Source organism: Cygnus atratus, chromosome 17 (genome assembly GCF_013377495.2).
Source record: "Cygnus atratus isolate AKBS03 ecotype Queensland, Australia chromosome 17, CAtr_DNAZoo_HiC_assembly, whole genome shotgun sequence".
Classification (NCBI taxonomy): Eukaryota; Metazoa; Chordata; class Aves; order Anseriformes; family Anatidae; genus Cygnus; species Cygnus atratus.
Genome location: NC_066378.1, coordinates 13,128,747 through 13,156,026, shown reverse-complemented (window position 1 = coordinate 13,156,026; position 27,280 = coordinate 13,128,747). Strand labels below are relative to the sequence as shown.

The window sequence follows — 27,280 nt, the reverse complement described above, 5'->3', positions numbered from 1 at the left end:
CACATTTGTGGTATTCTTTATAGCTTTATATTCTTCTGTCACCTTGTAAAATAGTCACCTGCATGTCTTTTATTGATTTAGCTAATAGAACTGGTTCCATATGGTCTCGTACTTGACTCGTAGCTAAAGGAACGCACTAACCCATCTCTGCAACAGCCTTCATTAGCCACCCATTCTGCGTGTCACCGCGTCACACCTTTTTCCTCTTTCTGCCCTCAGATGTGGTTTTAGTAACACGGCTGCCTATTCTGGGCTCTGTTTTCTGCTTGACTGCATTCCTCTGCGCTGCTTCATGCACCGTGGGCTCAGCAGCTGCTCGGAGCAAAGGAAGTCCCACAGCATGATACTGGAGGTGGAGAGAGGTTCCTGTACCGCTGCCATGAGGCAGGGAGGAGGGAATGTGCTGGTCTTGTTATGGGCTGTGATCAAAACTTCACAGGCACGGGGTGTTTCATGCCCATTACGCTGGGCCTGCTGTTCGGGCTGGGCTTTTTGATCATTGGAGGGAGAGAATGAGCAGCAGCTGCTGATATCCCATTGTTTTTTCGTAATGATACTTGTATGAACAGCTAGTTTACACACCGAATTTAACAGAACATAAACTTCCTGTGAGGCCCTTCCCACAGCCCATCCACCCTTACCTCTGGAGCAAGCTGCAAGGGGGGAGCTGGAGCAGGGTGGGTACCAGACCTTGCTGAAGATCACACAAGGTAGCAGGAAAGTTGTAATGAACCCAGGTTCTCTTGAATCCTCATCTTGTGCCTTTTGCAGTAGGCCAGTATAGTTTAATTTAAATACGTTAATTAATAGTCTGGAGAAGAGTGGTAATCGGGAACATCTCAGGTACTACTGATGTGGATGTTGTTCTAGACAGTGGGGTGGATGTTTCTCTCATTTTCCCGAAGTGGTGCAGGAGCTCCCTGTGCGCTGCACCGTTGGCTCACGAGGCGCCATGTAAAGCAGCTCTTATTCAAAGCAGGGGCTTGCAAAGTGTGACCCTAAGCACGTTCTCCTTGGGGTCCTTGGGGACTTGGGGCAGCTGTTCAGTTCACAAGGTGATGCTTGAGCTCTTTGCAAGTGCTCAGGTTGGAGAAAAAAAAAAAAAAAAAACTTCCCATCTCTACTGAAGAGAGGACTTGCACTTTGTCCTCAGAAAACATTTTTAAGCAGCTTTCTGGCCCCTTACTTTCACGTGCATTTGCTTTTAAAGTTTAAGAAAGCTTTTTCTTTGTAAGATGCAGTCCAGCCGCTTCCTCATTCCCCTGGCCACTTTCTATCCCCGTTCCCTTTGCAAGTGGCCAGCGCCGACACCCAGCCGCAGCGGCCCTGCAGGTGGTGGAACACAGCCTCCTGCCTCGGGGCACGGCTCTGTCAGGGGCCTTGGGCTTTCTGTAGCTGGCACGCAGCGCCCTGACACCAGCATCCCAGCGCTGAGAGGCTCATAACTGCGATTAACCTACAGAAAAGCGTCCTGTTACTATAAAAGGAGGCGTGAGAAACAGTAAAGAAACTCACGATTTATTCGAGTGACCGCCTTCAACAAAAGCCACTGCGCATGGGCACCAGCCGGGTCCTCGCCTGAGCTTCCACCAGCAGCATCTCCTCCAGCATCGACAGGCCTCCAGTGCAGCCCCCGGAGCTCTTTGTAAGCATACTGGTTTCTGGGTTATTTATTTATGTAAGTTCTGGCTTCGTATCTGTGATCACCCCCGTAGTTGACCCAGCTCACGGGGAGCAGCAGCTGGCTGTGTGCTCGCTTAAAAGCTGCCGAGCTCTCAGCGGGGAGTTCTGCAGTTTGCAAGTCCAGGCCAGAGCTGGTGCCTTCTTCCACTGGCTGATGGTGGTGGTGTTTTCGGGAGTCAGCTGAGGCCAAAACGCCTAAATGAGCTGGAAACTCCCAGCGTAAAGCTCCTCCTCCCTGCCCTGCTGCAGCCTTGCTCCTCCGCTGTCCCGCGCTGCCCGCGCCAGGCTGAGCTCTGCAAGTAGGTGCTTGGGGGAAGGTTTTGGGGTTGGGGCTCTGGGGCTCTGCGTGGGCATTGCCCACACGCATCCCCCGAGAGGAGCACGCGGGTGGGCCTCGGTGCTGGGGGCGAGAAAACTTTCCTGTTCCGGGAAAAGTTTTAGGCAGTTTCCAGGAGGAAATCCCTTTCAAGAAGCAGGTATCTTCAGGCTTTAAAAGTGTAAAAACGAAGAGCCAGCCCTTCGGGAGGGAAGGGCTGGAAAGGCTTCAGGAAATGTTTCAGGCTTCTCGCAGCGCAGAGCTCCCCGATCCTTTTTTCAGCGGAGTTTGCTCAGTGCACTTCCCAAAACAGCTCGTGTCTGAAGGAACGAGGGATCCCTGAATAGGAAGCCTTGTGCTGGAACACAAGCCTATAAACGGAGACGGGTTAATCGCGGCCTGATTTCTCAGGCTTCCACCTCTGTAATCCTGAAGCCAGGTCCCTCACTGCTCGCAGGGTCTGATCCGTGCCCCGCTCCGTGGCTGAGCTCTGATCTCAGGCTTCCCTTCCACGCCCGCCTTGAACGGCGGCTTCTCGCGAAACCAGTGCGGGACTGACCAAACCCAGATTTTTGCCTATAAAAAAATAACAAAGCTAACATCCAGCCGGCGTCTCCTGTTCAGGCAGCTCCCACTAACGGACACGTCGGAGCTGAGCTGGGGAAAAAGCTGCGCAAGCGGCAAAATGTCGGCACGGGGGGAGCGGGGCCCGGGCAGGGGGCGGCGGTGGCCCGGGAAGGAGCAGCGAGGAGCGGGGCTGGCTGGAGCTGGGCCCCCGGGGCAGCCTCGGCTCAGCAGTGCTGGGAGAGCCGGGAGGGGGCCGTGGTTCTCTGCTGGTGTCGGGAGCGGTTTTGGGGCAGGGTTTGTGGCTGGGTTGCCCAGAAGAGGAAGGGGGAAGCCGGCGGGGCTGTGGAAGGGGAGCGCGGGTGTGAATGGAGCCTCGCCCGCAGCCGTTCTCAGCAGAGAGCCGCAGCTGAATCATCTGCGGGTTTGGGGTGGGAGCTGCCCCTCGCTGGGTGCCCGTGGGGATGGGGATGGGCTGGGGAAGGGGAGGTCGGGCGTGGGGATGTTTTCTGCAGGAGGTGGGGAGCATCGCCCGCCGCGCTGGTAGGGGGGCCCCAACGACGCTGCTGCGAAGGCCGAGATAATCAGGGGGCCACGATGTTAAGGAAGGGAAATGGAGGCCACTTGGCGTGGGGTGGTGGCTCTGGGTTTGTTGGTCGTGGAGCTGCTGCAAACAGCAGCACGGTGGCTGAGGAAGCAAACGGAGGTCAGGAAACCGCCTGCCTCCAGCCTCCATCGATCCACGTCTAACACAAACACGCCAGCTCCTTCCGACAGAAAATCGACAGCCGCCTCCTCTTGCATCACGAGATGCGAGATAAGGGCCGGCGTTTTCGTCCTGCAATTGATGTTTTGGGGATGTTTGCAAATAGCTACTGAGGAAGCTCCGCAGCGCTCAGCACCCCCGGGAGGGCGGCGGAGGCTCACACCGTGGGAGGTGATGCAAAGTGAGAGGCAGCACCGTGTAGCAACTTCCCGTCAGCAGGGCCAGTCCATGGGCTTCGTCTTCTCAGCCAAGTGTCACGCTCTCTTGTCACGCTCGCTGCGGTGGCACAGGGGACATCTCGTGTCCCCGACCAGCCCCGCTGTCCCCGGGGAGCTGAGGCTCTGCTCTTGTCCTGCAGGTGCCGGCAGGGGGATGCCCGCTTGAGCCGGAGCCATGTCCAGGTACCTGAAGCACTTCACGGTGGTGGGGGACGACCCCGTGCAGTGGAGCAACGACTATCAGAAATGGGAGGAGGAGGAAGAAGAGCATGGGGGGAAGCAGACAGACTCGGAGATCAAACTGGAGCCCTCCCGGATCCACGTCTCCTTCCAGGATGTGATGAAGACGCTCTTCAGCTCGCACAGGTTTCAGGTGAGGTAGAACAAATGTAGGAAAGAGGGTGAGGCTTGGCCCAAAGGTGCCCATGAGGGCAGAACCGATGTGCGACGAGGCCAAGGGCTGGGAATGGTACTGAGCTCATGAGTGCCACGCACTGGAGTGAGCACAGATGTCCCCTGAGCGGCGATGAGCCTCGTGGTGGCACAGAGACACAGGGCAGGGTCCAGCTGGGCCCCCTGGGGAGACACGTGCAGGGCGAGGGTGGCTCTGGGGGACGTTTTGCTGAAGGCAGCTCCTCATGCCGATTTGCTGCACCGGGACGGGTTCATATCAGTTCTTTGCCAACAGATCCTGGTTGTCTGCTTGGTCATCGTGGATGCCTTGCTGGTCCTCGGGGAATTGCTTATGGACTTGAAGATCATCCATCCGGACAAACATCACATAGCCCCAAAGGTAAAACACAAGGAGGAGGCAATGGGAGCTGCTATTTCCCTCTCTTTGGTGGTCCAAAGCCTGCTGGAGGCCCTCAAGAGGTGTTTCCAGCCTGCCCCACTCACAGGCAGGTGGGAAGGGGTTCCTAGCCCTAAACCCATGCTCTCTCTTCCCAGGTCTTTCACTACCTCTCCCTTTCCATTTTAACCATCTTCCTGGTCGAGGTGAGCTTTAAAGTCTTTGTCTATGGCCGGGAGTTCTTCCACCACAAGTTCGAAGTGCTGGACGGCGTCGTCGTCATCGTGTCGTTCATCCTCGACCTCGTCCTCCTCTTTCGGGAGCACGAGTTTGAAGCTGTCGGGCTCCTGATACTGCTGCGGCTGTGGCGCGTGGCCAGGATTATCAACGGTAGGCACGTGGCGGCGGCCGTGGCGCGTGGGCTGGGTTTGTCTGAATTACCCGGGCTCGCCTTTCCGTTTCCCCTCTCAAAGCGAGAGAGCAGGGCCCTGTTCTCCCAGCGAACTCCCGGTTTTCCCTGGGCGTATTTCATTGCTGGAGCGTGGCCTCAATGGGGCTGTGACTTCTCTGGAGCAGCAGCAACCTGCTGCTCGCGTGGGCGCGATGCCTCGGTGACGGGCTCTTGGAGAGCCCCGGCTCTGACCCAGCAGTGCATTCCCCCACGAGCACCCCAGACGCCGTTCTTGCATCGTGCCCTCCGGAAGGGGGATGACGCACACCGTGCCTTTGCGTCGTAGGATCCTCTTGGCTGTGTTTTAACAGGGAGCAAGGTGAACTTCTGCGGCGGAGCGTGGGTTGGAGTGCTCTGACGTTCTGCCGCGGCTGTCATCCCCCCAGGGATGCTGGAGGGAACGTCCTGATCTTACTTTGGGTCTTCCTCGCTTGGATTCAAAGCACTCTCTATAACAATAGGAATACAAAATGTCCCCAAATCCGGCTTCACTGTTGTAATTGTGAATGGTTGTGGACAGTTGTAAATTCAGACATTTCTGAATTTGCTGTAGCTGGAACCATACCTTACCTTCTATGAAAAGGTTATTTGAGGATTTAAAAAAAATAACAAGGCTATGAGATTATCCCTAATTCCTACATAAAAGCGCAGTCCAAGTATAGTCCTGAGCCCTTTCTTTGGAGATACGAACCCCCAAACCACAGGCCTGCTGCCTGTAGCACTGGTCGCCCAGGCAGGTGTTTCTTTCTGGTGCCCGCTTTAATGCGTGTTGTTCTGTAAACAGCCAGAGGAGAGCTGTCAGGTAGGAGGAACGCGCTGTTCTCGATGCTCTTTCCAAGCAAATTTTTTTTTTCCCCCCTCAGAAAAGGGTGGGAAGAAATTGCTTTCACTGTGGGAGTTGAGTTCACGTGTAATAACCTAACAGTAAGGCGGTAGAGAAGTGACACCTCCACCGCAGTGAAGCTGCATTGCCCTTGCTGCAGAGCGGCACAAGGTGAAGCCAAAGCCGTAGGAGCCCGGTGAGGAGCGGGTTGGAGGGGTGCGATGTCCCCGTGCCCCCCGCGGGTGGTGGAGCGCCAGCCCCGGGCTGAGCCGTGCGCTGCTGTTGGAGCAGGTCCCCGCTACGTGAAACCTGCCAAAATGCGGCCCCCTCGCTGCAACAAAGCTGCCGGTTACATCCCCCCCAGGCTCTGCCAAGGGAGCGAATTCAGATTCAGGGTTTGAATGACAGTTTGAGTGATTAATTCAGCTCTGAGGCCAGACTGCCTCTTCCCAGCAGGGTATCGGTATCGGAATCCCTGGGGTGGCTAATTTAAAAACCTCCTCATTAAGGAAAGCACGTGGGAAAGGTGGTTTAAAGACAACAGAATGAGAGCTCGAGAGGAACAAGGTTAACTCCTTGAGCACAGACCCTGTGTACTGCTAACCTCCTGCTAGTGGCTGTTTTACATTGTAAAATGAATCCTCTGTGAATTGTCTCACAGGTATAATTTTATCCGTAAAGACCCGCTCTGAACAACAAGTGTCCAAGCTAAAGCAAGCAAACCTGAAACTTGTGACAAAGGTGGAACAACTTGAGCACAGCTGTGCAGAGAAGGTAAGAAAACACTTTTAATTTAACCACGATTTACCTGCCAGCTGCTCTTAAGGACAAGTTGGCCTGGGATCCTTTTGCAAGCCTGTTGCTCTCAGCTTGGTTTCCTCATCAGCAAGTTGTGGGGTAAGCTGGACCGAGGAACCGCAGCCTTGCCTGTCCTGCCTGCACTTCCCTGAGCTGCTTCTGTTGCAAAGGAATGATGGCTACCTCTGTCCTACTTTAGCCAGGTTGTCCTGTTTTGCTGCAGTGAAACACGCTTCAGCAATGCGAAGATCTGTGGGAACTTGGGAAACTATTTTAAGGTCAGAACTATATTGTTATGACTTTTTGTCTTCAACAGGAGCGAGAAATTGAGAGGCTTAACAAGATACTAAAACAGCACGGACTCATCAGTGAACAAAAATAGGAGGCCAGTTTTCCAAGGCAGGGAAGTCTGCGAGTGCAGTGTTGAAACGTACCAGTTTGACCTGAAAGGTTTTCATATCTGCTTGCTTTCTCTTGTATAGCACTGTCTATAAACGTTTCCTATTTGACTACACTTTGATTAGATGTTGGGATTGCAAAAACAGCTTTAGTGGAAAATGAAACACACACTCCCAGTAAACAGTGATTTCGTAAGACCTTTTTTGTACAGTTGTACAGTAAAAAATGCAAAATAATTTAATAAAGATGCAACTTTACAAACTATACATCTAGGAAGTACCACTCATTTCAAGTAGTTCCTTTTTTTTTTTGTGATAAAGTTCTTTGTAACATCTTGTAGAAACTTGTAGTACAAGTGATATGAATCCGGGCTTAAAAGGTCACTTCTCCACCAGCTGTTTGTTCATCGCTACGTCTCTTCTTTGCCAACCATTCGTTTCACGTTGTTGGTAGTTTCCTCATTTCTGTTGATGCTTGTGCCACTTCATTATTTATAAAACGTTCATTTCCAAAAATACCAACAGACCACTCCTTTAGCTGACAGTCAAATCAGCACCAAAATAGAGGCAAGCGCATGCCATCTTACGTCAAACAATACCTGATTCTCAACAGCAGATCTGAATTTTGATACTGTATTATCTCTTCTTCCATTTATGTGTTCATCTGCAGCCTGCTGAGCTACAAAGTCATCTCCTTCTACAGCTCATAAATCAACACATTAAAAGAATTAGACTATGTAAGAACAGACGTAGGTAAGTAGACTGCTAGGAACAGTTAAGATTCCAGAAAAAAAAAAAATTAGAAAACAAATTCTAAAGGACTAGGCTGATGTTTGAACACAATGTGAACTTTTTCAGGTACTAGAAAGTCCCTGGGGTGAGAGTATTTTCAAGTGGAAGAGTGAGATTTCAGTGAGTGGGAATTTCAAAAGGTGTTGACTGTAGCAGGCGTCTCCAATTGATTCCAGCCAGTGCCAGCTGGAAGGGTCACTGAGCTCTTCTGAAAGCATCACTTAACTGTTCAGATTTTTAAAAGAAAGGCAATTAATTAGTGGAAAATAGCTAGAAATATGTGGCTTATTCATCTATGGAAATAGATAAAGCGGAGGCCTTATCTAATAGCACATGATTACTTTAATTAACAATTTAGCTCTGCTGTTTGCAGAATAATGAAGCCTAGCTTCCTACGGAGCTGTGCTGTGTCCCTGTGCTCTTTCCCCTTCTGCCCACGTGCTGTGAGGCAGGTAGCTTGGACCGGCGCTAGGTCAGAGCATCCAGCATGATGGGAGGCTGGTGGCTCTACGTGCACCGACTGGCCAGCCTGCAGCCACCATCAGGTCATACTGCAACCTTTTCCCTCTCAGCAGAAGCGTAATTGGGAACTTCGCACTAATTCCTTTTTTTGTTGTTGTTTTTTTCCTCCCCTCTTCTCCCCCCCAACCCCCAGAAGCTTTTGAGAACCCTTGCAAGTGCTTACCCTTTCTCTGTTGGCCATTTTTGACCCAGCATGCCTATAATTTGGAAGAAACTGATGGGCCAACACAGTGACTGGATAAACCTCGCTTCTTTAAGAAATGGATTAAAAATCAGAAAAAGCAGAAACGCAGCTTTTTCTTTTTTGCTTTTTTTTTTTTCATGCACACTTACCTTAGACAAATGGAAAGAAAAAATCAAAAGGCAATTTGGCATTAATGGTGGGCCAAGCTTTATAGCCTGGCTCTGCAGGTGAAGAAATATCCGTGAAAACAACAGAGCTTAGTATAGGAATAGTCCTTTCCCTTCCTGAGGGAAGCTGCAATGAAAACACAAATGGGCATTAGCTTCACTCTTCTCTTTGTGTGACTGCTTTGTTGAAACTGGGTCATATTTTTTTGCTGTTATTTGTAATAAGAGTTTTTTTTCATGTATAGTTCCACATTTCTTTTCACGACTGATATATAAATTTTATTGAGAAATTTGGCAAACAGCCCACAGTTGTGTTTGAGTTGCAACAGAAACTGTTAGGTACAATATATTCTAATATGAAGTGCTACTTTTAGATAAAGAGATTAACAGGGTCACTGTTGCACAGCTGATAGCTAAACAAAACAAGCCATTCTTTTTATCTTAAATCTTGTAATTTAATTACATACCTGCTTCAATGTGGTGGTAGTGGTTGTTGCGGTAACATTTACTATTCTGGCTTGTGGATTGACTAGGGATCCATATTTAGTCCACTTCACTTCTATTTCAAGTGATACTGGTATTTGGCAGGAGCTCTGAAAAGTGTTATAAATTCTCTCATTGTCTGACTTGCACAGGAGTAACCGCATTACTTATTCATCTTATTAAATTTGGCAGAATGCCCCCAGAAAGCCTACTCCAGGAGGTTACCAGGGCACCTAAGCCACTGCCTGTGAAGGCAGTGCAGGTGTTTACAGCCTTGGCCCAGGGGTGTCCCTGAAGTTTCGCCACAGGCGACCAACTGACTCTGTAACTGCACGTTAGGCAGGATTGTTCTACACCAGCAGTGCAGGACTTTGGCTCTTAGTGACGGTGCTGAGCTGGCTCTTTTTAGCAGCAAGGCTTCTAAGAGATGACATTTCAGTAATGCTGTTGGCACAGGAGAATACCTTTAACTCCACCAAGATAATTTTGAAGCCTACAACCTTAAATATTTTTAGATACTTCTTTTTGAACTGTCGAGTTTCTGTTTACAGAAATCATTTGCTGTTTCGCTGCGAAAACAGGCAGGAAACCTCTAGACAAGCTGTCATGTAGGGGGTATTCAGCCTACTCTAACCAGAACTTCAACCCTCCCTTTACAGCAAGAGTAAAATTCCTCACTTTTGATTATTGCAGGAGGACCGTCCCCTAGTTTGTTTCTATATTTTTTTCCTGTAGGTCTGAGAAGCCTAAGCTGATTGTGCAGTAGAGGTACAGATCCTAGGAGAGAGGACAGTAAGAGTGATGGAGAGGGGAGGAGAGTTAACTTTCACCTGTTCTGAGTTTTGGAGGTGAATTATTGGCACCCAGTCATGCACATTCTGGGCTTGGGAATTTCCAAATGAGGCCACGTATTCAGGAAAGCTTTGTCCCTTCAGTAAATCTAGGAGGGCCTGAGTCAAGGGCTGGCATTTCACAGCTGCTGTAATTCTTCCAGGAGGAAAAAAAAAAAAATGTTAAAGCAAAATCCATTGGTTTGGCACAGTAGTAATTCCTCCTTGCTGTCACGCACTGTTCAAGCGTTCTGGCTACAGTTGCTGATGTACACAATCTCTTCAAGAGAAAGCACACTATTAATTAAATGACATTTCTTATAATTAAGTACTCCTACAGCTGTATGAACGTCCCGGGATCTGAGCAGATCCTAATGGGGCTAAAAGCACTGAATCAAAAAAAAAAAAAAAAAAAGTCCTCTTACCGTAACTTACAGCCTGATATCATGTTGTAACCAAATAGCACTGGGGTTCTGCCCCCCTGTGCTGTGAGGCAGTCCTGGTTGGATGTACTTTGCAGAATGGTGAGTTGACCGTATGCGTTGGTACTCTGAATGATGCCAGATGTAACACACAGTTAAAGGGAAATTCAATACTTGATGTGTATCATGAAGAAAGAATCCATAGTCAGATCCTTAAAATATATCTGAAAATATATCTGAAAATGCTGTAATAGCTTAAAACTCCTCTTACAATGTGAAGAAGCACTAGAGTGCATAATGAAGATCAAAATCTACTTCACAGCCAAAACGCACATTCACTTTTGGTAAAGAACAGATAAAATTTATAGATGTCTGAGCTATTAAGTCTTTGTGAAGACAGACCAGAACAAGTGATGAAAGCAAAATGCGATGAGGAAAGGATATCCTTGTGGCCTGAAACCTGCTCTTACAGGCAGTCCAGCAACATAACCAGGGTTGCCACTGAGAGGAACTGGCTTTGTATTTACCTGCAACACAGATTTACAGTATCAGTTCTTATCCTGTACTGGAATGCTTGGAAAACACAGAAATATCACAGTTATCTTAGGGTTATTAACTGTCTTGAACAATGACAGTAGCTTCTCTTTAAGATTGCAGCAGTTCTCTAATACTGGGGCAGGCTTTGCTTTTACTGGATACACTTGTGCAGAATCACAAGATGACTCTTCTAAAAGTGTAAAAATAACTTTGGAGGCCTTTAATGCCCAGTTCTGAAACGCTGCCTCATCAGTGTAGCCAAGGCAAGTTATATTTTACCCTGCTGCTAACAATTGTTCTGATTCAAGTTTAATAAGTTTTGTAATTAAATGTCTTTCAACAAGTCATCCATAACATCTCTAGCAGTTACCTGAGTAAAGCTGATTTCAAAGCTCTGTTGTACTGAAAGTGCTTCTTTGTTAATTGCCCCCAAGACAAAAGAAGCAGCTGCTTCTATTATTTCTCCTGCATCTGTGTATGTAATATGATAACTCACCTGAAAATTAAACATTTTAGATATTAATTAGAACAAGTAGATAAGAGTGTGAAACTAGAATAAAGGAATTTAAAACTACGTGAGTATTGTTTTCTTTCTTCCTTGCTTAAGAGACACTCAAACACATTGCAGAGATGTACCGTATCCTCAGTTGCAATAAGGATGGGCCCAGAAAACCAGAGGAACTGAACAGGAGGAGCTTTCCCGTAAAAGTTAAGAAGCATGGGTTGGAAATACTGCTTAGTTATTCTATTTTGCAAGTCATTGCCTGCCTGCGGAGAGAGACAGTTTCAAGACCACAAAAAAAGCTGTGGTCTGATCATGACAACACTTGCACAGAAGTTAGCAGCCGTGTTGGCAAGTGTAGAGGACGTGACTGTTACCAAATCAAGCCACTGATTAGCAATGGTCAAAAGCAGATCTAAGGTTGGAGCCTCTTCAAAACTGACTTCTTCCAGGTGGAATCCTAATGTTCATCTACTTAAGATAAAAGATGAGACAATTTGCACTGTGTACTCCTCTGTCTCTGCCACCACTGTGCCCCGTCATCTTCTCCCAAACATAAAGTGGATTCTAAACTCATTGTCTGTTATGTCATATACACAGAGCAGTAATAGAAAAGGATTTCATCGTCTGCGCATTATGTTGCATATACTTATTATTTTGTTGCAAAACACATTCTTTTATCCCAAAGTCAGCGTTTCCCCTGTGAATATTTGCTTTGGAGATGTCACAATATATGGAAACTGCAAGACCTCTCTCATGTCCTTGAAATTTGTGAATCAGAAGTGATTTGATGCACACATGCTTTCCATTAAACAAAAGGGAGAAAAAGAAGTGTCGTACCCACCCCAAGAACTACATTCATGCACAGTTCATCCAAAATCATAGGGTGCCTGAGGACATCCTTACTGTTAAGTAAAGTCCGCATTCCATTCAGAGACTGGATGACTACAGACTGGACAGTAATATTAACCTGAAAAACAAATTCATGTAATTTCTGAATATTATGTATAATTATTTTTGGCTTTTTCTCTATCATTTTATTTGTGACTGTTCTGCAGGGACAGCAGTCAAAAATCCTTTGAGCAATTGCTATGTTACATGTATCGCTGAAGTTTCTACAACAAAAGATTCTATTTTTAAGCAACTAAAATTAGCTAATACAGTTGTATATGGGGGCAACGTGTCAGGCTTAAGTGTCTGCAGATAGCATATTATCTTGCTGGTAGCATATTATCTTGGAGGTGCTCAGTATCATTACTGATTCAAAAATGTAGCAATTGTGCCATAAGGTCTTTATAGGGGATTTTTGCTTTATTTTTTGATGTAAAGATTAAGGCTAAAGTCACTGTTCTGATGAAGTCAGTGAAAAACTCCCACTGACTATAATAGAACAAGAATTTTACCCCCAGCTGTTCCAACTAAGTTAGAAAGATACTTACCATCTGACTTGATTTGGGCACCTAGAGGACAATAAAAGAACAATTTCAAACAACAGCAGAGGTATGAACTATTGCAAGTAGCAGTTAAGGCTTAATTGCTTTGCCTGTTTAACTCTCTATCATTACAATGAGTTTTGCACAGTGCAAGTCACTGGATATACACTACAGTATTCAGACTGTGTGAAAATAACTGCTATTTGGGGCTAACGGGCAAAATCTTAACAGTCCAAACTTCTTCTTTCCCTGACAGTAACGGGAAAATTTCGTAGTGACTACCATCAGTTTTGCACCAGGCCTAGCTTTGATAACACTCACAACAAATATGCAGGGCATTCAGTAAGTACTAGACAAATCTAGCAGTTCCCATTGACACTCGGCAACTCAGAACTAAGAAACACTGGAAAAGTTTGCTTGCATCAGGAAGAAGAAAGGCATCTCAGTTTGGCATGACTGCTGCTGTGTATCATTTTGTTTGGCCTATTGAGAACCTCAGAGAACACTGTTCCTATTACAGATCTGTGCAAAAACACTTGTAACTATTCATAGACTGCCAATTTAGAAAGTCTGCCAGGCTGTTCATACCCAAAGAAATGAAGAGCTTTTGTCGTCTCATTCTGATGGTAACGCGTCCATAATTTCATGGTCTCTAAGGAGAGAAATGAGAAGCAAGTATCCCTGTGTCGTTCTACAGTGCGTGGTTATGCGCAGTTGCCCTGTTGGAAAATTTCCACCGAATTTTCATGGAAAGGCAGAAATGTCAGACCCAGGTCATCAATCAGGGTTACAAAATACTAACAGAGAGCACCGTTTTGTTAAAGGTTTTACTTTGTGGCTTCCCAGTGAGCGCTTGATTTACATGCTTGGGAAGAGATCAAAAATTGCACTTTGACCATGCTATCCACAGCACAAAGCATCACACGGTTATGAGCATTTTGCTAGACATTTCCAACCACCTGAAATGCTTCTTGGGTCTGTTGGACGCGCCAGGGAAGAGAACAGGAATGAACTGCAACAATTACTGAGACCTTCATATCACTCAAGTTGGCCTGGCAGTGAGCGTGGGCTCATAATTGTTTTTTTTTTTTCTGACAGGAACACCTGTATGAGTCCTCTCACCGGAGGCTCATACCAGCAAGCCTCCCTGGCTTGAAATACTTTGCCATTTCTTTTGCCAGCAGCTCCACCTGCTGGCACTGGAAAGGCTCCCTGCTCTGCCCTGTGACCATCCTGTCCCCAAAGAAAAATCACTTTTCTATTGACATCTTCAGCTCCTTTTCAGAAGGGGAGATGCCTACAGACAAGCTTTAGTGTCTCTTTGACCTTCTCCAGTTCTTGCACTTCCTCCTTCAACATCCAATGTATTTCAGACATAAATCTGCACTATATTAAGCTGGGACAGTAATTGGCAATCAGCATGTGGGTAACACGTAATGTACTGTTCTAGTCAGGAAGGGGAATTAATCTTTTAATTAAAAACATTCAACTGCCTGGAGCTTATCCTGATGGATGTTTTTTCTTTTCTAGCTCTGCAACCACCAAAAACTCTAATGTTGGGTGCATGTGGAAACGTTCGACACCCTTCTGAAACAGAGTTTTATCCGCCTCTTCCACAGTAGAATGATCAAAAGCTAACATTTGTGAGCAACCCTTTGCTGATTTCAGTCATGTCCTCAACTATCAGGAGAATGGTCCCGCCTGTGAGAGTGTGAACTACTTAGCGGGCTTTACCTTACTATTGATAGCTTGGGAACCTGCTATCAGTGTTGAGTGAAGAGACTGGAAGGGGTCTTTCAGCTTATATAGGGTACTAATTAAATGAATTTAATTAATTACATAAATTAAAAAAAAAACATTTTAATGGTAGAGAGTATGGTGTTTCTTCGTGACCTCCAGCTTCTGGAAGGAGCTATCAGGTTAAGGTATTATATAGCTCAATTTCAATTTTGCATGCATGTTTGTTGGTTTTTTGTTTTTTTTTTGTCTTCCTCAACATCTGCATAGGGGACTTATGTACAAGTAAGATATTGTCCACCAGTTCAAAAAAGAATGAAAAAGTAAGCCTAGCTTTGAAAAATAGCCAGAGACTGGATTTGGTAGTAGGTTGGATAAGAACAAGTCTGCTCTCAGAGGGATATAAGGTGATGGTCCTTGAGATAGGAAGACCTACCACATATGTGTGATACTTCTGTATTAATGCCACTATTAAAAGTTGAGGTGTGTAAGAAAGCTGTATCTGCAGAAGATTCAGCCTCGTAGGTTTTTTAAGTACAAAGGTTTAAAACCCAGACTTGCTAGAATTACAAACCCTTGTAATAGGCTCCTTAGAAAAACTTAAACATGCACAAATGCATAAAACTGCTGCCATTGCACTAAGTGTTAGCTCAGTGACACAAGCTTGGATCTTCAAGACCATTATTTTTGTTGGCTAAGCAAAGAAGAGCAAATGTTTCTGTTACCTCAGCTTGAAAAAAAAAACAACAAAAAACTTTTCTAAAGTTTTTCTGTATGAAAGTTTGTTGCATAGGAAGATTTTTTTCGTAATACCCAATTTAAACATCCAGATGAAACACACTTATCTTTTAGGAAATAGAAATTAGGTAATTCTGGAGATGCAAAATGCTATGTAATATCGACAGTCAGCTATGTGATTGTTTCAAAAAATACTTACTGCTAAAATGCTGGAGTTGATATAGAACAGCATACTGACCGCTTGAATGTTGCTGCATTTTCCCACACTTACTGACCTAATGCATTTTGTAGCCTGGCTTACTAAAAACCCTGGAAAAGAGTCACAAAATATTGCTGAAGGGAATTAAAGAGTAATTACGGAAAACACAAATAAAAAGTGATATGAGAACATCAAATGAATGCAACAGTGAGGGTAAACGTAATTTCTATTGCAGATAAGGTTTCACGGGAGCTATAAAGAATGACATTTAGGTTCTCCTGAAATACTGAGACAAACTATTACTTCTTAAAAGCTTAATAATAGCTGCAGGATTTATGATGTCATTTCTGAGATTTTAAGATCTTTTCTTTCACAAGACTTCAGTTTTCCTACGCTCATTATCACTATTATACTACATTTAATAATAACAGTGGGACTCGGAAAATGCGGTCTTTTCTTTTTGTTTTTATTTTTTTCCTCTACAGATTTCTCAAGAAAATGTAGAGTTTAAGTCTGACTTGAGTTGCATTCAGGCTGTGAAAGGAACACCATTTTACCAAAGGGATATCTTACAAAGGTTGTCCAGTTAGGCCGTGCTTTGTGCAATACCCTCATGGTGTCACCCTTGTACTATTTTGTTAAATCAATTAAGCCAAATAAGATGTTTTATTGTTGGATAAACAGCCCATTAACAAGGTGTAACAACCAGTGATTTACGTATCAAACTGTGAATGTTTAATTTAGATGCAACACAACTTCCAATCTACGTCTAAGAAACCATCCATAGACACGGCAGCTATTTGAAAAACATTAATTCACAAATCTTCACCTGACTTACTTACACTGGTGTGTGTGTGACTGTTCACTGACTGATTGCGCTCAAGTCAGGACAGAATATTCTAGAGCAAATAAACTGGAATTCAAATGCATTTTCCAACCTGCAGGGTTCGCATCAGAGCACCGAGAGGAGACAACAGGACTAGGCAGCCTTAGGAATCCATCCACTGTCTGTACAGGAACACCATACTGCCAAATAAAATGACATGTTCAAGCAGATAGGTGCATTTCGGTTCTTTGAAGGTTTCAGAGCATTTGGATAACAACAAATCTGTATAACAGAAGTCCTTATTTACACTGCATCTGGCAACATCGTGTAACACTTTGTGCGTCAATTCTTAAGCCACCAACAGCTTTTTGTTTACAATAGCAAAACAGCTATTTATTTTTCACAGATCTTAAAAAATCTAGCTCACTTGTGAAGTAAGCCAACACAAAATGCTACATTTATTTTCACATTTCTGTATTTAAAGACCAAAATACAGTTTTTCTTTTTCAGAAGAACAGCAATTTTTTACAAGCAAATGCAAACAATGCTCGCTTGGTCTTTTATGAAGCAATTTAATACTAATTGAACCAGACAGTTACGTACCTCATATCTGTAAGTTTCATTTGCATCAGAAGGATTTGGAGCATCTGAGTCCAGAGTCCAGCTCTCAGGTTCAGCACTGAAAGCAGCACTTCCAAACTTTTTAAACAGTTCGTCAAAATTTTCAGGAGTAGGCATTTCAGGGGAAGGAAAGTACAGTGCTTGTTTATCTGCCAAAACATGTTAAAGGTTGAGGCGACTTTTAGGGTAAAAGATACGGAACAGTATTTAGTAACAATTTTTCCCTCAGGAGTTGGTACAAATCAGGTGACAGAAAACAGTAACAACGTAGCTTTACTTTAAGAGAAAAGCTAGGAGGTGTCTTAACTCATCCCTTCATCCTGATCCATGAGAGCACAAACTTAAACTTAAGGAAAGAGTAAGTTCCTTTCTTTCTTTCAAAATCACAGTTTTTAACAGGGATTTATTGGGGTTAGTAAATTCCTCAGCAAAACAGAACAGTAATTTTTTAATTTTATTTTTTAAGGAAAATGTCACTTCGCAACCTCTGAATTGCCAAAAGAAAAGAAAAAACTAGACGAAAAAATTTAACTAAGCCTCCTTAGAGGCAGAAAACTTCCAACAGAAAACACAAAGAATTAGAGTATGAGACACGTTCACAAATAAAAGTACTACAACATAAGGACTGCAAGCACAGAGAATAATCAATTTTCTGACAGGTTTAGTTACTTTTAATTTTAGTCTATTTCTGGAACCTAAAGAGCTTATAGAAATAAATGCATAAAGCTTAACATTGGCAACAACACTACTTACAGTTTGTAGCATGAATGCAGAAAACACTGGGATTGACGTGGTCAATTAATTGAAATACCCTTTCCGGTGGATTTGCTTTAACATCAAGTGAATATACGGCAGCTTTCTGACTACAAAGGCGGCTATCACCTCTGCAAACAGCAATAAAAAAATCCGTGATACATTTGGAGTTGGTATTGACCGTATTTTAGAGTTATCTTTGTGTACTGAGGAAGCATCAAAAAAGCATTATTTTTTTTAACACCACTTTTATAGCAACTGTGTCTCCTTAGAAGGCTTCTATTATTTTATATGGAGCGGTTAGTAATTATTAAATAATAAAGAGTTCTCCAACATGTTTTATCTAGCAGAGGAAACTGAGCAGCAACAAGAAATAAGGTAAGAGACATACTGAGGGAAGAGAACAGCCTGATAGCAATAATATTAGAGCTACAATGACTGGTTGGAGAGGATCCAGATTCCACAAATGAAGGGTGCACCATGGGCTAGGCAGCTCAGAAGCAATTTTATTTATACGGTGCAAGCAGGAAGGATGATCTTTAAGGTAGAATGATGGCACGCAGGCCAGAAAAAGGTAAGTTTCGTGACTATTGGAATATTGTGCACCTTTGGGGTGAGGTCCCACTTGACATGCATGTGCGAGAAGCAGCGGTGTGAGAACCAGGGAGGTGAAGGAACCAGTGCAGTCCAGGAAAAGTACTTGTGGATGTGCAGTGGGTTCACCAACATCCCAGAACTGCAACAGGCTGTACCATGAATGTGCCAGTCCCTGCCCTGAAGCGTACCAGTGTGCGCTACGTGTTAAAAAAACACAGCATTTCATGGGAAACGGGTACTTAGGCAGAGTCAGAGCAGTTAAGGGCAGACACTGAGAAATGACTTCTAGAAATGACCTCTTAAGCACAGAGTTAAATTTTTCTATGAGGCACTGCTTAGCAGAATCACACCCTACAACAAATGCCCGTTTTCCTCAGCGTTTCAGATACCAGATAACCTCTGACTGGTGATCGGCCAAAATCCTTTCAGTGCCTACCACAATTACGCAAATAAATCTAGATGTAAATACCGAGATCACAATACTTGCGGTCACTGGAAATTTTCATGCAAAATGAACATTTTACAGGAAAGAATTTTGGGGGAAAACCACAACTTCATTTTATGCCTTTCTAGCTGACAAAGACAGAACAGTCACCTAAGACAATTAAACTGTCATTCAGGGAGGCGTTGATTAGACCTTTCTGATATATATAAACGTCTATAAATGGGTAGAAGTAGTCATTGTGTGCGAGAACAATAAGAAATGGCAGTCTGCGATGACTGCTAATTCAAATTTCACAGCACCGAGAATAAACCCCAGCATTCAGATTGGCATAATTTATGCTGAAGGTGGGCTGAAGAGCTGCACTTATTGTTCTGAGAAGTCGCCAAGAGATTTCGCGTTACGATTTTAAAGTGAGCTTTCTTCGTTCCCTTTTGAGAAGATGGAGATGGGCTAAGGAGTTTTCAAATAAATTGTAAACAGCAAGGAAAGCACCATCGGCGTTACTTTGTTGATATAATGTTACCTACTTTTTACTGGTTTTAAAGATCAGCAGTGAGGCAGCAGGCTGGGACACTGACCTGTAAAACCAGGACCAGAGCAATGCTCACACTACTTCATTAAGCCCTGAACTGATCGTGTTTCTCGTTGATACTGTAAACCTTTATGAAGGAGGCTACTGAGAAGCTGCTGGCGGTGTACGGAGGTGGCCAGATGGTCGCACGGCATCAGCTTTCCTAACTTCCAGACACTGCATTATATCGACAAAAGGCTGATGATGCATCATTCTTTCCCTAACAGAAGGCTTTAACAGCTAAGCACCCCCCCACACACACAATAGGACAGTGCAAGAAAAAAGCAAGAAGCGTGAACTTACAAAAAAGGGAAGGAGAAACTGGGCTGGGAGGCCAATTTGCTGCTCTACCTGGCTGGGAACCAAAAGTTTAGGGGCTTAGAGCTGCAGGGACTGGTGAAGGGTAGGTAGGGGTTAGGACAGTGGGGCGTAGAGAGGCTGGGAATGTGTAAGAGGAGAAGACAGAGCCTGCACAAATGCATGCAGCAAATAAAACAGGATTTTGGATTTCAGATAGCTGCTTATTCACTTACGTGACGATAGGAACTGAACATGCAGTAAAGAGACTGAAATCTGCTGCGCTGCAGTCAGGGTCACAACAGCAATTTACATCGCACTGTGCCACCAACAGATCACAAGCGCACAGCTTGGCAACTGGGGAAAAGACTTAAATTAGAATTAGGTCTGGAACTTTGCACACCACAGCACGTTCCCTAACGCTTCCACTTGTCATCTTGCTTTGTTTGGGAAAACGGTCAAAAGTCTATATCCAAATTCATCTGATTTTGTTAAGTCATTTAAAAAAATCATTTTCTGCCACTTAGCAAATCTATTAGGAGCAAAATAAAATTAGGAGAAAAAAAAAAAAATTAAAAAAAAACAGCATACCAAAATCTGATGCTCTGAACTTTTACTTGTACTTTGCTTTTACTGAACATTTTTGAGACTTGCTGTTCCGTAATAAATCTAGACTTAAGAATAGCAGAGAACGTAGAAAACTAGGACCAGCACTCCACAAACAAGACTTTAAAAGAATGCTCATTTTCATAATTACAGCTTCTATTTCAGCTTGACTGTTGCCCATTTCTCTACAGCCTCCTGGATGCTCTCTGACCATCTGAACAGTATCCAGGCAGTTCCTGGAACCTCTGAGGTTCTGACTGTTCTGTCAGCTGAGTTTAGCACTGGAATCTTTGTATCACCTTGTAAACAAGAGAAGTTTAAACATGGATTAGATTTGAGGCTGTATCTCTGAGAGCAGGGATTTAAGTCCCTTTTCCCTAAGGAGGCACACACTGGGACAACGTGTTTAATTTGGCAAGTAATCTAGGGAAACTGAGCTGATGACAACACCACCGGGAAATAAAGTTAAATAAAAGTACACCTGCCAATCAGAAAACAGTGGGCAACACTTTCCCACGGCACAATTACAAAAAAATGTGATTTATATTGTCACAGCGCTATATATCCACCCAGCCAGGGCTGAATTTGGAGTCTTAGTGCAAACTGCTTGGTGCACCCAGCTTGGTGTGTGCGCTGAGCTCTCCAAACACAGGGTGAGCCTGGGGCTCCTCTACGAGGTCAGGCTCTGCCCTGGGGGCTCCGAGCAAGGTGCTGGGCGGGCAGGCAAACCCACTGAGCCCTCACTGCCAGCTCGTAGGACTGTGTGTGCCGCGATGAGCGTGCCCAGCGCCCGAAAACTGTGCAGGGGGTTGGTGATTCTGCCTCCCTGAGGGGGTTCTGAGGCACGGCTGGAACGGGGCGCTGCTGACAGAGATGCTGAGAGAACGTGGGGAAGCTGCCGGGCAGGCACCGCGCAGGCTTCTCCCAGCCCCGTGAGGCTGCAGTGGGGGCCGGAGGGGAGCCAAGGGCCCAGGCCGCGAGCGGGGCTTCCCTCAGGCCCAGGCCTGGGCGGCCGGTGCTGAGCGGCCCCCGCCCCGCCGCGCACCCACCGTCCGTGACCGGGGCCGGCCTGCTGCGGAGCCGCTCCCCGGCGGCAGCGCGGGTCTCCGGTGGCGCCGGGGGCTCGGGGCTGGGCTCCGCTGCCCGGAGCGGCGGAGACAGGAGGAGGAGGAGAAAGGCCCCGGGCCTCAGCGCCGCCATCATGGCGGCCGCCGCTGGGCCGTCTCTAGGCCGCCCCTAGCAACGGCGCGGTTGCTAGGGAGCGCGGGGCATCATGGGAGCGGCGCGGCATGGCGGAGCCAGCGCCCCGGCAGCCCCGGGGCATGGCGGGAGGGGGCGCCATGGCGGGCGGCGACGGGGTCAGGCCCTGAGGGGAGCCCGCTAGAACCAAGCCGAGGGCAGTGGTGTAAAGTAAATGAACTAAATATAAGCTATGTACGTAATTTGTGCAGAAATGCCACTGGAAGGCTGTATGCGAAAAACAAAGAAAAGTAGGGAATGGCTCCTTGTGAACTATAAAGTCCTGTGGTTAGTATAGTTTTGCAACTTTCTTTCTAATAGTCTGCTTTCCTTCAACTTCTGAAGTATTTATTTTTGAAAATGCCATGGGTCCTTTCAATTCTTAATGCTCAATGTGCATATTCATTAATTAACCTTGTTAGTAAGCTTGTAATATACACAGGCGTTTTTGTAATGATTTGACAGTAGGACAGACTGAATCAGAGTGATTAAATGACCAAAGTTCCTTACAGTTACCTTACAGATGTTAACATCCAGGCTTAGCTTCCAACTGAGAGAACTTTTTAAAACTTTCTGAAGTGTGTTTTCCACATTATCTGATCAAAACTGTCTACAACACTTGTTCTTGCAGCAGACTGACATCATTCGTGATATTGTGGGACTCCTTTTCGCTTCCCACAAAGGCCTTGTCAGGGCTGCCTGCAGCCATAATGGAGGCTGTCTGCCTATGTGTGGGGAAATTACGGAATCTTCAAAAAGCAATGTTTTTCATTGTCCTGCTGCAGAGAAGCATGTTGACTTTGCCAGTTTACTCACTTAGATTCGTGTGTTTGTAACTACATTCAGGACAGATGCTGGTGAGCCATTCTGAAAACTCCGTTGTCTTGGGCCCTGCTTAACAAAGCAAGTGGGCACAGGTTGTGGAAGTCTGCCGAGGGCCTGTTTGCAGCTAGCAGAGTTAAAAGACTTGCAGCTTCAAGAAGCAGGCGGCTTCAGGCAGGGAACAGTTCCCTATGTAAAGGAGGGTTGTTTTCCTGCCTATTAAAAAGCAGGTGAAGCTCTTTTCTTTTGTCACTGCTAAGGGAGTGAAGTTTCCACATCCTCTTGCTTGAGGGAAAGTAAAACAGATTTTGAAGTTTTATTTCTAATTGCTGTGGTGCTTGTCCTGGCTGGGAGAGGCAAGCCTGGAGGAAGGAACAGTTTGACCGTGTGGCTGTTCTCTCCTTTGCTGCCATGTAGCAGAGATCAGATGTCTCTTGGACGAGTCAGACTCAGGGGTTTACAGTCCCTTCAACTGCCTTGACTAAACTGCGCCCACCTGACGTGTGGGCCGGTAAGAAGTATAAAGATGTTTCTCCTACCAGTATGTCCTGCAAATTTTGAAAGTTGGAATTTAGTTTGCGGTCTTAGAGGGAAAGTGGTGGTTTATTGTTTATCATCAGTGGTCATATTCTGTCTTCTGTGTCACATGTTCATCTGCATTGTCATCAGTTGAGATAATTACTAATGAATCACCTCCACCTGCTAGTTTACGCATTTCTTACGGATTTAAAATGAGTAAGAAGAACCATGGATAACGCACATGGGAAAATATAATTTAATACATTCGTTTTGCATCCAGATTTACTTTGCAAAGCTGATGGTGTACAGCGGACCAGACTCCTGGGTGAAACCCAAGCCTTGCAGAAATCTGCGGGCTCATCCATCCCAAGCACAGATTGGACCCCGACTGCATGTGGGTAGGAGCTGGATGAGTAAGGAGGTATCATTTCTTACTGCATCTACCACTGAAACAGAATAGATCTGGGCAAATGTTCATTAGGAAAGTATAATGTAATTAATCCATTTTTCTCATGATGTTTTTCTTCAGAAGTTAGGGCTTTACTCAGACCAACATTTCCCCTAACCACATCACCAATACTGCCTGCAAAAGAAGAATAGGATGAATGCAGCTGTTGTGTCACTTCGGTTTCCCCTTTATTTATGCGTAAATGACAAACCCTGAATTCCCTGACTCTGGGATGTGATAGTTCAATAAAGTCATGAAGACCTTCCAGAAATACGCACACACAAACAGAATGTGGTAAGCTCCTGCAGAAAGAAACATAAGGAAAACAGAAAAAATATATACGACATAGAAAGTGCAAACCAAAAGCCAAGTATAAAAGAAACCATTTAAAAAACCCTACCACCACAAAAAATGCCCTTGTGTTAGACTTCTGAAGCAGGTTCCAAAAAGCAAACCCCAAAATGTGTAGGGCAAGATCAGAACATTAATAAATAATGTATGTTCTCCATCACAGAGATTTTAATTTATCCTATCAACATGAGTTAATTAATAATTAAAAAGGACACTGTGATACCCATGTGGGAAGTCCTATGAAATGAAAATTCAAGCCGTTTAAAATGTGGTAGATTGCTGTCTATTAAAAAACATGTTAAGGGATTTACTGTATTACTATCTTAATTTTACTTTAAGCAGCAAGACTTTGATGTGCGTTTAAACATTACAGTGTGGCATTTGCAATCCAAACGTTGCGGAATTAAATCCCATCAAGTATGGTAAAATCAGGGGAAATAACTGATTATACACAAACGAAATTAACACGGATATCTCTTATGAAATGCTAAGACGAAGCAAAAAGCATTACTTAAATTTCAGTTTCTCTCATCCAAGCATATTTTAGTGATTCAGTAAAATTAATTTTTAACTATGTAACTTTCACCATAGCCCCTTCCTTTTAAAATTATTTTAGATTTAAATAGTTTAATTACTTTTACACATAGAAAATTATTGCTGTTCCTCGGAAGAAAAGACACTAGAGCTTTCAGAGTAGCATACCAATATCTGTCCTGAAAGTACTTAAAAACATGCAAATCTAAGTGAGTAAACTGGCAAAGTCAACATGTTTCTCTGCAGCGAGGCAATGACAGAAGTTTTGCTCATGCACACATATCCTTTTGATTAAACAGTTTAATTTTATTTTTGGACATTTAAACTAACTCAGAGTAGGATTATCTTAATAACCATAGTCTTCATAAATTACAAAGGATGAAGCGTTCAAGCTGTCTGTAGGCTGAACCTGGACTGTTCTTTCTGAACACGCTATGTACAGATTTTTTAATCTTTAATTTTTTACAGTTTTAACAGATTCGGTTAGGTTTTGGTGTAAGGAAGTTTTAGTGATAAAAACTACTCAACAGACCTATGTATTGTGAAAGAGCTTCTGTAGGAAGTGGTATCATTCCTGGTACTTTAAACTTAAAATTAGAAGAAAATCCTTTGAGAAAACACCTTTGTATGTGCATTACTTTAAATATGTATTTAAATACACCTACTCTAAATAGGTCTTTTCAATTTGATGCCATTCAAAGCAATCTTACCACTGAGAAAAGCAACAGTCGCCATTAAACTACAATAGTCTGTATTTTATAGCAAAGCTGGTTAACTTGGGTGAGGTTCTAAAGGAATTGATGGAGAAACCGATACAGAAAATAAATCAGCTTTCCCAAGGTATCACAGACAGCTAACATTTGGGAGGCCCTGGTTGCCCACGCGGAGACAGTGGTCTTCTGTCTCTGCATCTTCCAAATTTGGTGACGTTGTCCTTTTCACAGTAGTTTCCTGTTTGATATTAACTAAGCTTTCTTAACTTCTTTGCAAGGCAAACATTGCTAACATTGCTTTTGCTCTATGACAGATCGCTTTAAAAATTCAAGTGGACAGGCATTTTTAATTAAAGTCAAAACAAAGTCAAATAAGCCTGAAATAAACTGCATTTTAGTTTAGCGCAGCATTAGCTCTTAAATAAATAGTGAGAAGCCTTGGAGCTCTGGGCTGTCTCTGTACAGCAGATGGCATTACAGGTAATATTTATCATACTCCAATCCCGAGGCTAAGATAGTAGGGAGGGAGTATTGACGTCAGCTACAAGTGAATCAGTCTTAATACAAGCCGAAAAACTGCTTGCGCCTTCAACAGTTGATTACATTGTACAGCATTTCTGCTTAGTGCTCCCCATTGCACTTATTAGTCTGTCTGAGCAAGCCTAGCAGGAAGAGTTCATTTTGTTTTGCAGCTTAAACGGACTGATGTAAATTGATCTTGGACTTTGAGGTGGGAAGATTCCACCCAGCTGCTGTAACCAGGGGAATGCCCTTTGCTCCAGTTTTTGTGCCAAATTTGTGCATTTGAGAATTTTAAACAAATACCACTTGGCAGGATATCGGCCCTCAGGGTACAAGAATAATAATGAGCGAGACAGCAGGGCACATACTGGGAGGGATTTACATGGATATCTATCGGCACTGATAGTGAACGGTGGGAGACACCAATCCTCTCATATTTAATTTAAAATGGTGGTTCTTTTTTTTTTTTCCTCACAGGAGCTGAGTGATCTTCTGAATGAAAACCAATAGCAGTTTTTCATCTGGATGAACCACAGGAGTGAAAGAGTTCAACAAATGTTAAGAATTATTACGTCAATGATGTTGTCTTCCTCGGCTGTCTGGGCCAACCTGAGTGGGTGACCAGGGACGAGGGATTATGAACTGCTCATGGCACGCCTAGGAGCCCTTGCTGAAACATGGAGTCACGCTCTGCCAAGGGTATTTGACAGCCTTGCTCTCACGCTAAGTTTCTCAATCTGTGAGGCATGGCTGGTTGACACAGCGCTACAGAGAGCGTCCCATCCTGCTCAGAAACACACCGTGATGAGGCGTGGGGAGCTCGTGTTTGGTTGGAAGCAAGGTGGGGGATTATAGATTGAGAAGGGATGCACTCGCAGCCAGTGTAGGACAGAACACCTTGCTCCATCCGGAGCTGTCTCGAGGCACCCAGCACTGTAGGCAGTATTGAAATCTGGTGCAATAAAGGAGAAGGGCCTAGGTCAGATTGGACTTAGCCTAGAAGGGACCTGGACAAGAAGGAGGAAGAAGGAATGAGTGAAGGAAGAGAATGACTCTCTGGAGGAAACTGAAAATATGCGCTTCCTTTTCCTGCTGTAGATATGGGAGGGGGTGAGACAGCAAGGTTTGCCGCTGAGAAAGGCCGCCCTGCGAGTACTCTTGTCATCTTACACACCCTGACGGGCCACGGCAGCAGCACACCCTTCCCTCCATCCAGCGTGCTTAGAAGATCAGCTATGCGGCAGTTTCCTAACTCACCAAGGCTGGGCTTGGGTCAGTCTTTGTGGTCCCTGCGCTTTCCTTCTCCTCATTTTGAATTACAAACGGGCAGATTATTTTTTAATAAGTTTGGATGCCATTTGAGCTTTAGGCTGAAATGTTTCATGCGTTGTTTCAGCCTTTAGCACTTCAAAGGAGAGGAATATTGTCTTTGTCAAGATACACAGCAGCTGAAACGCGTAGCGTGTGTTAATGTTATTATAATGACAGTGCTTCAGCAATGCTCCCAGTGGGCTGGGCTGTGTTGTACACCGCACAGCTTTTCCTTTCACTGGAGTCAGCTTGGGATTCAGGTTTCACACCTGCTTGGGCTGTAATGCCCGTGTATTGTTTTGCTATTTACATATATCTGGGTATATAATATAGTGGCGGCCTCGTTATGCGTGTGCATGCAGAGGCATTAAATAAATTTGCGTCTGTTTTTTACAGCTGCCTGCTGGGAGCTTCCAAAGTGGCATTTTGCAGGCCCAAAGGCTCAGGAAGGACGGAGCTGCAGCAGGTAAGGACCCAGGCCTGGGTTCCTGAAGGTGTCGATCCCTGAGGCTGTGAGGCACCGACACACCGTGCCTTTGTCTCACGTTCTCACGTGCAATTATCACAGTATGACTGAGGTTGGAAAAGACCTTCAAGACCATCTGGTCCAACCGTTCCCCTACCACCAATGTCACACACTAACGTGTCTCTAAGCACCTTTCCTTGAACACCCCCAGGGACGGTGACGCCACCACCTCCCTGCGCAACCCATCCCAATGCCTGACTGCTCTTTCTGAGGAGAACTGTCTCCT

General features: G+C 44.9%; 2 protein-coding genes across 3 annotated transcripts; one reads left to right on the top strand and one right to left on the bottom strand.

Annotated features, from left to right (window-relative positions):
- The first annotated feature begins 1,552 nt into the window (after positions 1–1,552).
- Positions 1,553–7,074, top strand: HVCN1 (hydrogen voltage gated channel 1). Of its 2 annotated transcripts, none has more exons than XM_035565650.1 (6): positions 1,553–1,645; positions 3,688–3,920; positions 4,236–4,340; positions 4,496–4,727; positions 6,273–6,385; positions 6,726–7,074. In XM_035565650.1, exons 2-6 carry the CDS (start codon positions 3,723–3,725, stop codon positions 6,789–6,791), a joined length of 714 nt encoding a protein of 237 aa, XP_035421543.1. In that variant the 5' UTR covers positions 1,553–1,645; positions 3,688–3,722; the 3' UTR covers positions 6,792–7,074. The 2 variants fall into 2 exon arrangements, with proteins under 2 accessions (XP_035421543.1, XP_035421542.1); XM_035565649.2 differs by lacking the exon at positions 1,553–1,645 and adding an exon at positions 1,833–1,982.
- On the bottom strand, positions 6,990–21,316 carry TCTN1 (tectonic family member 1). Its single transcript, XM_035565634.2, has 15 exons — positions 21,119–21,316; positions 19,700–19,820; positions 17,554–17,684; positions 16,783–16,949; positions 16,292–16,379; positions 15,354–15,463; positions 12,686–12,706; positions 12,091–12,216; positions 11,115–11,240; positions 10,652–10,734; positions 10,211–10,351; positions 9,786–9,942; positions 8,940–9,065; positions 8,455–8,599; positions 6,990–7,824 (listed from the first exon to the last, which is right to left on the bottom strand). The coding sequence occupies exons 1-14, from the start codon at positions 21,270–21,272 to the stop codon at positions 8,456–8,458; spliced, it is 1,695 nt and encodes a 564-aa protein (XP_035421527.1). The 5' UTR covers positions 21,273–21,316; the 3' UTR covers positions 6,990–7,824; position 8,455.
- Positions 21,317–27,280: the final 5,964 nt, after the last annotated feature.

Excerpts from the sequence above, each read along its gene's own strand:
- HVCN1 (XM_035565650.1), top strand. The coding sequence starts at position 3,723 with ATGTCCAGGTACCTGAAGCACTTCACGGTGGTGGGGGACGACCCCGTG. Across the intron at positions 4,728-6,272 it reads CGTGGCCAGGATTATCAACG|GTATAATTTTATCCGTAAAG; the intron begins GTAGGCACGTGG and ends ATTGTCTCACAG. Across the intron at positions 6,386-6,725 it reads AGCACAGCTGTGCAGAGAAG|GAGCGAGAAATTGAGAGGCT; the intron begins GTAAGAAAACAC and ends TGTCTTCAACAG.
- TCTN1 (XM_035565634.2), bottom strand. The coding sequence starts at position 21,272 with ATGATGGCGGCGCTGAGGCCCGGGGCCTTTCTCCTCCTCCTCCTGTCT. Across the intron at positions 17,685-19,699 it reads TGTTCAGTTCCTATCGTCAC|AGGTGATAGCCGCCTTTGTA; the intron begins GTAAGTGAATAA and ends TGCTGTTTGCAG. Across the intron at positions 10,352-10,651 it reads GCAGGTTTCAGGCCACAAGG|ATCTGGCATCATTCAGAGTA; the intron begins ATATCCTTTCCT and ends ACTGTGTGTTAC.